At 40.6% G+C, this 10,926-nt stretch overlaps 1 protein-coding gene across 1 annotated transcript; it reads right to left on the bottom strand.

The window, feature by feature from the left end:
* Positions 1-1,165: 1,165 nt before the first annotated feature.
* SPIC (Spi-C transcription factor) lies at positions 1,166-9,118 on the bottom strand. The gene is made up of 4 exons (XM_048501522.1): positions 8,941-9,118; positions 6,711-6,820; positions 4,799-4,907; positions 1,166-1,623 (listed from the first exon to the last, which is right to left on the bottom strand). Exons 1-4 carry the CDS (start codon positions 9,116-9,118, stop codon positions 1,166-1,168), a joined length of 855 nt encoding a protein of 284 aa, XP_048357479.1.
* Between the last annotated feature and the right edge of the window lie 1,808 nt (positions 9,119-10,926).

The following is a 10,926-nucleotide window of genomic DNA, read 5'->3' as shown; positions in this document are numbered from 1 at the left end:
ATGTTTGTATGTATACATAATTATATAGCATTTAAAAACTTATACCCCACCATTCAAGTTGGCTTACAATAGAAGTTAAATAAACATTTTCCATTGAAATAAGAATAAAATAACAAACCTCATATCTCTTCTTCCTTTTGGTCCTTAAAAGATGCTTGCTATCCAGCCCCCCTCACATACGTGGCACACAACCAGGCTTTGCACAGCCTCCTAATGATGTTCTCTTTTCTCAAGCAGAATCATGAAACCATGCTGATTCTTGATTCTTTTTATTCATAGCAAGCTTGGAGATGTTAAATATGCATTTCCATATATAACATAACCCTAAACCCTACAACCCAGGCAATAATCCTAGATGTATCTATTAGGTATTCATGTCAATGGGTCCTACTTCTAAGTGAGCATGTTTAGGATCTTGCTGTAAATTAGAAGTTCCATTTAAATTCTTGGGACACTTCCAAAGAAAAGGTCTTAACACTCTCTCTGTGTGTATGTGTGTGAGGTGTTAGTCTTTCCCCTATCTGGCTCCCCCATGCCCCCTTTATTTCTTTTAGGACAGGGCTCCCCCCGTGTGGTGCCCATGAGGCCATGGTGCTTGCCCACCCCTTTTCTGGCATCTGTCAAGTATTGTTAAGAAGTGGGGCTTTTGCCCAGCAGGCTTCTGATTGGCCATTGGAGATTTGATTGGTTGTGCAGATTTTTAAAAATGTTGATTCGGCAGCAGTTGCCACCAGGGCACAAGGATCTGCACAGTATTATTGAAGTTAAGCTGTGGCTGATTCTGTCTCCTGTGGCAGCTGTTTTCTGGCATCCATTTGTCGCTGCACCCATCATGCCAGGTCAGAATTCCAAATGTGCCCACATGCTCAAAAAGGTTGGGAATCCTGCTAGCATACCAGCTTAGCTTAAGGAAAGGTGGGTGAATCTGAACCTTTTTTTTCCAGATTTTTTTCTGATTTCTACTGAGTTAATAGTGTAAGGAGTAAAAGAATAAAAAGCATGTGCGTGCATGCATGCATGCTCTGAAAAAATCTCTCTCTCTCTCTCTCTCTCTCTCTCTCTCTCTCTCTCTCTCTCTCTCTCTCTCTCTCTCTCTCTATATATATATATATATATATATATATATATATATATCAGAGCACAGTCTTGTAGGTCTTCTCTATAATTAGTCTGATCCATAACTAAAAGGACTTCTATTACTGCTAGTCTGGTGTAGCTCATGGCTATTGTTGCAAACACAACAGTGGTAAGACAGCCAGTTATCTGCATAATTACACTCTTGATCAGTACAGCCATACTGGTCAACTTCTACACCTTTTTCCAGAAAGGAGGCTGGAGACAGCCTTTGCAGGACCACAGAGCCAAACTGATAGGTCAACTTTCTCCGGATTTTAATTATTTCTCCTGTTTTTCCATAATTCCTCAGGGCTCTGGCCATTTTCTGGTAAGTCATGATCTTACGGTTTCCCTTGCGCTCCCCCCAGATCTCTGCAAGTTTTTCCTTAGTTTTGGAAACAAACTGGAAGACACCATTAGGTTCATCTATCCACTGAATGCAGTTCGCCATGTCTGGGTTATGAAGAGATTCATGGAGATATTCAAAAAGACGTAGTTTTTTTCTGCCTACCAGGAAACAAAGAAATGAATAAATCTGTTTTGAAATTGCAGAATTCAAGTATAACTAGTTAGTTTGTTTGAGGAAAACTGTGTTGACACAGGTTAACCAGAGGTTTGGCTGAGTTTTTCTTAAGTGCCACATCCCAATAATTCTATCTACACCAAATCATGGGTTAGTGGTCATTGTGCAACCCAAATCAGTGTTCAATTCAAATCAGCATGACCAAGCAACTGGGTCTCACTGAACGGACAAAGTGTCCACCCATACTATATCATTCTCATTTTAAGACTTCAATTTGTGATCCCTTCTACATTAACTCAGACGATAATATCACATTCCATAATGTTTTGGGTGACAAGCTGGTAGTTACCAACAGCAGACAACAGCTATTCTCCCTTTGAGTTTGAGTCATTTTGTAATTGGAGTATACATTTTAAAATAAATGAATATGTAAAGAATTGTTTCTCTGTATTGTCGAAGGCTTTCACGGCCGGAATCACTTGGGTGGTGTGTGGTTTCCGGGCTGTATGGCCGTGTTCTAGCAGCATTCTCTCCTGACGTTTCGCCTGCATCTGCGGCTGGCATCTTCAGAGGAGATCCTCTGAAGATGCCAGCCACAGATGCAGGCGAAACGTCAGGAGAGAATGCTGCTAGTACACGGCCATACAGCCCGGAAACCACACAGCACCCAAATTGTTTCTCTTTTGTTGGGAAAGGGGAGAGGGGGACACACCAGAGAGTCAACTTAGGCATTTTCTGAATTTTTGACACACCGAGCCCAAAATGTTCCCCATCACTGAACCAGACTAATAAGTCAGAGCAAATACATTCCTAATTACAAACTGAAAGGCAATTCTGGAGACCTTTCAGTGTTCAAAGAGAAGGATTCAACATTTTGTCCAGCCTGGTCTCCTCTGCCTTGCCCAGTCTCTGTTCAGATTACACATCACTGTTATCCTAAAGACATTAGGATTGCCAGTTTCCTGCTGTGGGGTGGAGGATATGCTGCCCCCAGCTCCCGATGCCCACCTCTACTCAGCTGGGCAGCATAAAGAAATTCCTGGCCAAATAGTGGTGGCAGGAGGCACAACCAGTGTCCCAGGTATGGTAATATTGCTTCTAGCACAACCTGGAACTGACATTATAGTGCCAGGAGATGCTGTAGTATTCAACCCAAACTCTACTGTTAAACAATCGAATTTGGGGTTAGTGCTGGAGTGTCTCCCTGCTACAATAATGACAATTCTAGGTCACACTAAAAGTGATATCACTGGGGTGGAGACATCGATATGCCCCTTCTCCACAATACCGAAGTTCCCACTTCCCCCGTTTCTCACTGGTTGTATGTCCGGCTACCCTACAGGACACAGAAGATTCTCTTCCTGAGAACAGATAATACTAAATAAACAAGCATTAGTGGCAACCATAACCATAATCTCTGGCAAATTTCGGCTGAGGGAAATGAAGAGGAACTCTGCCTTTACAGGCAATTTAGATACCACACTGGAGCACTGTGATAATTAACAATAGCCTAGAACTCAAACAAGAGCTAATTCTCTGCTATAGTTATTGTGCAGGAGACTTCAGAGATGGAACAAGGGCTGCAGCTGTGGTTTATCAAGTCAACACCACACCAGCCCACAGTTAGCGCTAATATGAGGTTGCAAATTCTCATCAGATCATGATTTCTGTTTCTGGATTGCTGGCTAATTGCAAACTATAGTTTGTTGATTCAGACATTATAAGAAGGGGGAGCTGTAATGACTCACAAGGAGGGAGAAATCCCATACTTCCACTCTGACCCCCACATTGCCCCTCTGCACTTGTTCTTTTCTCCCCTTCTTCCTTTGCTTATTCTTTCTGGCACCCGCCCCCTCTCCCACACCATTCTCTGTCCGCTCTCCTGCATCACCTTTCCACACTTTCTTTTTTGGTTGCCATTTTGTCTACCATAACCTTCTTGTTCTCTGTTTCACCTGTTTGCTGCCATCTTCTCTACTTTCTCCACTTTACTCTGCAGTCTCCTTTCTTCCCCTACTTCCTCTATCTTTTTACAACAGAGGTTATGTTGTTTTAGGTTGTTTAGGCAACACAAAATGGCAGCATAAGAACATAAGAAAAGTCCCACTTGATCAGAGCAGTATGGTCCATCATCCAATTTTCCACAATAGCCTATCAATCAGTAGAGGCCAAGGCCTCAGGAAGGGAGAATCAATGGAAATTACCAAATTTAGTCTGAGCCCAGCCCATTGTGATGTAAAGTTTTCATTTACCCTTTTAAGATTTTCTTGCAAACTTGGAATCCTCAAAGATTTGCAACCCCCCCCCCCCCTTCAAAATTGCACAGGGAAGCCATGCTTGCTATTCTGGAACATAGTTATGCTTTCTTAACCATGGTTTGGTATGATATCTAAATTAGTTTTAACTATATACTTTACATTCATATAAAGCCTAATTTATATATAAATGTACAATGCTTAAATGTCACTTTATCTGTCTTGGCTTCTTCAAAAGGATCCTTGAAATGTTTGTGTGATGAATGTACAGATAATTCTCTATTAGAGATCCCCTTTGACTACCCACAAGACCACAGTTCCATTAGTTGGAGGTGAAATTAGTGTTAGACTGAAACTGGTTTATAGTTTCAACCCAATGCTGCTCTCCTAAGGAGTTCTCTTTTGGAAAACAACACTTGTGAAAGCAGAATGGAAAATCAATACTTTTTTCCAGAGAAAATCCTTAAATAGGGGATACAAGAGCGTGTAACTTTTATTTATGTAGTCCACATTGAAAAATCCCAAAGATTTTCTACTAAATATCTTCCACAAGAATCTGTTCAATAGCATCCTGTGGGGAAAAACAAGCATTCTGTACTGGAATCCATATGTCTGAGGAGTGCACAACAAAAAATGGATGTTACATATGGGCATGCCATACATGACAAAAGATAAAATTGGAATTCAAACCAGATAGAGCCATTTAAACACGTGTTCATTAAGTTTACAATGTACTGTACACCTTAGCTCAGAAGAGTATTGGGAAAGCCTAATATAAATAAAAGCAAATATAAATACATTTTCCTGACATCTATGAAGGAAGTAAAAGAAGCTCAGACTTTCTTAAGAATAATTTGGGAATAAAGCAATGCAAACATATAAATTTGGGTTTGTACATACACACCTTTGCCTCCTTTTTGCTGAAGAGGTATAGCACAAATCTCTTGAGTTTCTGGAACAGTCTGCAGGGTCTGGTAGACAGCACAGTCTGAATTTAAGTTGGCTTCAATATTCTTTCAAAATTGATAATGGGTTGTATGGAAACATGCAAAGAAGGTATGTCAGAAGTCAGTTACATCAAGTAGGTTGGTTGTGAAGGCAGATTTGAAGGAAGGGGGAAAGGTGACATCATACAGATGATTTGGGAAGTAGTACCAGGCAAAGGACAGAGGAGAAAGTAGGAAATTTGTATATATATCTATGCTACGCAGCAGAATGAGGTCTTGTGATGGTAGAACGAGCATACCTGTTTAGAGTCTGGGGCTGCCTGGCTGAGGCTGGCAACCCACTTGTGGGGCAGGGACATGGTGTGGGTGGTGGTATCACCAGCACAGTAATGTTACTTCCAGGGAATAGTTGGAAGCAATGGTGGTAGCTCTAGGAACTTCAGGAAACTCTGTGGTTTCACCATATTTCCTAGAGTTACCACCATTGTTTCCAAGTATTTACTGGACATGATGTCATTGTGCAGGCAACTCTGGAGAGCTTTTTCATTTAAAAAAATGCATTAAATGAACAGGGGCTTGACAGCCTGACTTCAGAATGTGTCATTTTAGTGCCCTCCCATGTTTAAACAAACCCTTCAATAAACAAATCAGGAAGACAAACTGTGTCCTAATTTACTTCATACTGTGCTTGTTTTTTTCCCCTTGAGCAGAGGTTTCCACTTAAGTGTGAAGAGAAGCTGCCTCATGGAAGGAAAAATACCTGGGAAAAGACTATTGCTATTGGGGGCAGAGCTTTTACCACTTGCTCTGCTCCCTCAACCCCCGCTGGCTGGTAGATATGCTGTATTCAATAACTTGTTATTGCTTTCTTATATTGAAAGCTTCTTTGAGTCCATACTCAGTGGAGAAAAGTAGGGGAAAGTATCAAGCAAGAATCAGTGCAAAGGAGCATTTAAATATCTGGCTGCTGTTGTTTTTCCAAAAAAAATTCTGAAGTTGTATAGTCATCCCCTGATTTATCAACATATGTAAGTGATGACTAAGGACCTGAACATCTGTAAGGTTTTCCAGTATGCATCAAACCTTACTGACTATCATTACTCACATTTTATCTAGATCTAGCTTCAAACGGGCTTGTCCACTATGTTTTTGTTAACTGAGTGTCAGGGCTTTTATTGGTTTAGTTTTTCTAATCTATACTTAATTTTTTAAAAAACCTATTTCTTTGCATTCTGATAACCTCAAAGCTGAGACCTTTCTATGATACCACCTGGTAGACCTAGACTCAGGGTGAGGAACAGAAGGATAGTATGCTGCAAAAAGAAACTTGTGCAAACTATGTGCATTGCTTAGTTAATAATACCAGTCTTGATTGGCTGGTAGTGCTTCTGTGGAAACTCTCATGTATCCACAGATGTTGTTGAGCTATTTCATAGATTCCTGTCTAGCAGAAATCATGACATAACTCAAGGGAGGTTCTGTGTAGGTGCAATGACTCCTTCAGTAAAAGTCTTGATAAAAATGATAGCATGGCAAAGAACATTAACTAAAGTCGGGCAGTTAGTATTGCTGACAGTACGGTTCTTAGCCTCCTGATAAAGCCTGGAGTTCTCCCAGAATTACAATGGATCTCCACAATACAAAGATAAGGTCCAATGGAAGATATTGCCAATGTTGAATTGCCCCCTATTTGCCCCTACTGCCCTGTTGAATGATGGTGGGGAACAGGGGGTGCTGGGTTTGGGGTCTTCCACTATAACCCCCATTTCCACCACATCAGTATGGTTTCCAGTATTTATGACAGATCATCGGAACAATGCATCACATTTAACAATCCATTTTTTACAATTAATGCTAAATTTCACTTACTTTTGCATTCTTCCAGCTATAGATTGGTTTTTCTGTGGATGACTCTGTCTCATAGCTTGAATTGGTTCTGATGTGAAGGTGATGATAAGTCAAGCAGTTGTTATAATCTACTTGCACAGGCAATAAAGAATACATGAAAGAAAATGCCCATGAGATCAAGGCTAATTGGGATATACTTCCAAAAGTATTTGGATAGGACTAGTCTGTTCATATTTCTCCTGGCCAACTCAGTTTTTCTATATTATTTTTTAAATATGTTTTACAATTTCCTGGGTTTTGTTTTGTTTTGTTTTTACTCTCAAGAGTTGTCCTCCAAGTCAATGGCATAAAAAAACCCCCCTAACTTCTGGAAATGATCTGCACATATCTTGTTGAAAGTGCACAATTGTTTGAATCTAAGAACAGCCAAGCCTGACTTACAAAACAGGCCACGTGTAAAATCTTTTCATATTACAACTTCTTGCTAGATTGCTGTATTTGAAGTATCATGCATGGTAGCAATTGACATGCAGTCATGTTTGTGGAAGCCATTTATGTGAAGCAGTTGCAATGGTTTCAGTTCCGACCCCAGAAACTCCCAAAGGAAAGTTGTATTAGGCCCCTTCCGCACATGCAGAATAATACACTTTCAATCTGCTTTCACAATTCTTTGCAAGTGGATTTTGCTATTCCACACAGCTTCAAAGTACACTGAAAGTGGATTGAAAGTGCATTATTCTGCATGTGCGGAAGGGGCCTTAATCAGCCTGGTTGAACTAGCCGCACATTGCACAATGCTGATTCGCACATAACAAAGTTTTAGAGAACAACCATGCCACAGAACTCATCAATGAACTAAGATGAAGGAATCATTTGTGACTGGAAACTGGAACATGAGGTGTTTTCAGTATCATATTCTATACAATGGAACCCTCTGATATTTGTATCCAGGGCCAGTGTCAGCCAACCTGAGATGGGGCAGGTGCCAGGGCCCAAGACGTCTCGTGGGGATGACTGTGCTGACCCCCACCCATGCTTCTGTATTTCTTCATACCCTTCTCCATCTGTTTGTTTGAAGTGTTCTACCATCTGTGCTCTTCGCTGCCCAGCATCATTGGGGAAGTACATGTGCGTGGTACACGGTGGTAGCATTCCTGGTAGCCATGGCAACAGCAAAATCCCAGCTGCATAAACTGGCCAGTGTTGTCAGGAAAGGGTATGCAGGAGGTGGAGGCAACTGAGATGGCAATGGAAGGGCTTCCAACTGGGAGAAAAATGTGCAGACAGGTGGGAGGCAAGCAGATAATGGAGGTGGAAAGACAGGCAGGAGGAGGCTCCTGATAATAAGCAGATAGGGGCTTCTGGGCACTGTCTGCCCAGGGCTCCCCAGAACCTGGAACTGGCCCTGTTTGTGCCTATACTTCCCCAGTATATTAAAAGTATGTATGTACATAAGACAGACGGCATGATATAGTGGTTAATGTGTTGGGCTAGAACCTGGGAAACCCAGGGTTATATCCTCACTTGTGCCATGGAAGCTGGCAAGGTGCTCTTGGACCAATCGCACACTCTCAACCCAACCTCTGTGTAATATATAGATGGGAGACCTCTAAGAAATACCAGGGTGTCATGGAACCAGGCAATGGCAAACTACCTCCAAACATCTCTTGCCATGAAAACCCGAGGGGATCATCATAAGTTGGCTGTGACTCAGTGGCAACAAAACAAATGTAATTAAGTGCAGTGAAGTCACCATTGACTTATGGTGATGCCAGCAAGGGGCTTTCAAGTTAAATGATAAACTATATTGGCAGTTCATTATACAGTCATTGTGCATATTAATCATTTGCAACCCCTAACCCTAGCCCCGAACCCATATACCAGACTCGGTTGCTCATGTCTTGCTTCACTGCCCTAAACATAATAATCTTAGATCTGACCTGGTTGCATTATTTCCTACAGGATTTGCATCTCTTCCAGACAAAATAAAAATGATTAAGTTACTGAATAATCCTGAGGTAGAAAGATCCGAAGCTGTAGCCACATTCTTAATACATGTTTTGCATGCCTTGTAATAATATTCTTTTAACTCTAACTTTATTTAGCTTTAACTGTTTGGAGTGTTTTTTTCTAATGTCTATTAAAGGTTTCTGAAATCTGAAATCTAATCAATTGCATTCAGGCAAGGTTTTGTTGGGTCGGGGGGAATACTGTACAACAATTTATATGGGAAGCAGTTTATTTTTTTTACCTGGGTCATAATCAAAGTCACCACTCGACTGCTGCTGTAACACTTCCAGGGCGTCTTCAAGGGCTTGTCCCAACACATCTTGGTCCACAAAATTCTGTGAGGAAAGGTTATTGGGTTCTTTGCAATTGCAGTTAATCAGAATTTCTGCTTCATTAACTTGAATAATACAACCTTCCATAGCCCCCCCCCCCCCCCAAATATTTCCAAAATACAAAATATATTGATTTGGTAGCCAGAATCTGAAGAACTGCTTAAGGAAAAAGAGGGGGTGCCCAGTGGGATTTTGTATTTCCCCTTTTCCTATGCTTTATGGCTTCTGAAATCATCCTTAGGTTCAAAAGCTGTTATCCACAAAGCATGGCTCTTTGAGCCTAATGATCAAGCTGGATATCTGTGGAAAGAACTGTTGCTGAAATGTCACTAACATGCCACTTCCAGATTGTTATCTGCTCTGCTCCTGCATTGATGAGAAAGGAATGGGTGCTGCCAGAGAGGACTGCTCCTTGTCCCCATCCCTGGCACCACCATTGAGGCCAAGACAACTAGAACCACCACTGATATGTGCTACAGACAGGGTTGTCAGGTCCCCGCTGACTATCAGCAAGGGATAGGGGGCAGAGCATCCAGATCCAGGTTGGGGAACTCCTAGAGGTTCGGGGATGGAGCCCGGAAAAGATAGGGATTTCAGTGGGATACAATGTTATACAGGCCACCCTCCAAGGCATTCATTTTTCCCAATCTCTGCAGTCTGGAGATGAACTATAATTCCAGGAGATCCACAGGTCCTGGCGACAGGAGAGGGCAGTTTTATTTAGTCCTGTTCTGTGAGCACTCTTAACTGCTATCTCCTCTACTCTTTCCTTTCAAGGAAACCAAACTGGGAAAGTGCTACCCTTGGAATTTCTCACCATTTGAAGAAGGGGGGGAATGTAACTGTATTATATGCTATAATATTTAAAAAGCTAAAAAATATAGTCACTTCATACATGATGTAATGCAAAAAATTTCCAATTTAACTACAGAGCTCTAAATAAAAATTATAAGTTCATATGAAACCCCCACTGTTCAGTGATTTTTTTAAATAATAGCATGATGCTGTCATATAACTGTACATTCAAAAATGACTGTGTGAGTAGAAAAAAACACTTCATAAAGGATTACCTCACAAAAACTGGGTGAACACTCTAGCTTTTAGACTTACCATTTTTTAAAATAACAGATCTTCAAACCTGTGTGAAACCAAAACAGCTTCATTTAGATCATTCATCCTAAACTGGCTTTACTTTTTTATTATTAGACATTGATATTCTGGTACTTGCAGTCCTGTAAAATTGAAGGCATTTATACCTACCTCACTAATATTTGGTCCACCAATAAAAAAATTAGCTTTTTGATACATTATTTATGTAATGTAAAGAACTATGTAAATTTTCCTAAACAAAAAAAGAAAGAAAAGAACGAAAAAGATAGTTCCTTTACAATATGGGTGAAGGCAACAGACAATGTAGAGCATGGAGAATGAGATATTAGAAATCAATTGTCAAAAACAAAAATTATTACAAGATTCTTCATAAAACAAGAAACAGCAGATATAGGGGAGATAATTGGTTGTGAAATGCTTAATGATATTTGAGGATTAATATGAACGGCCAAACTAATAATCTGTTTCAAGATAACGGGGACAACTTAGAAGAAAATTCAAGAAGATCTACAAAAGATGGTCCAAATTTAAGCTATCCTGGCTAGAAAAAAATGCAAGGATTAAAATGAATGTATTGCCTAAGTAGAGTTCCCTTTTTCAATTGTTACCCACACACACACACACACACACACACACACACACACACACACACACACACACACACACAGATCTTAAACGCTTGACAAGCGCATATTCACAAATTTATCTGGAGCAACAAAAGACCAAGAATACGATTTAAAGTTTTACAAGACAAAATAAGAAGTGGAGAAGTAGTGGTATCAAAT

This window comes from Sphaerodactylus townsendi, linkage group LG06 (genome assembly GCF_021028975.2).
Source record: "Sphaerodactylus townsendi isolate TG3544 linkage group LG06, MPM_Stown_v2.3, whole genome shotgun sequence".
Lineage (NCBI taxonomy): Eukaryota > Metazoa > Chordata > Lepidosauria > Squamata > Sphaerodactylidae > Sphaerodactylus > Sphaerodactylus townsendi.
Note: the sequence above shows the minus strand (reverse complement) of the source record. Positions and strands in the feature narration are given on the sequence as shown.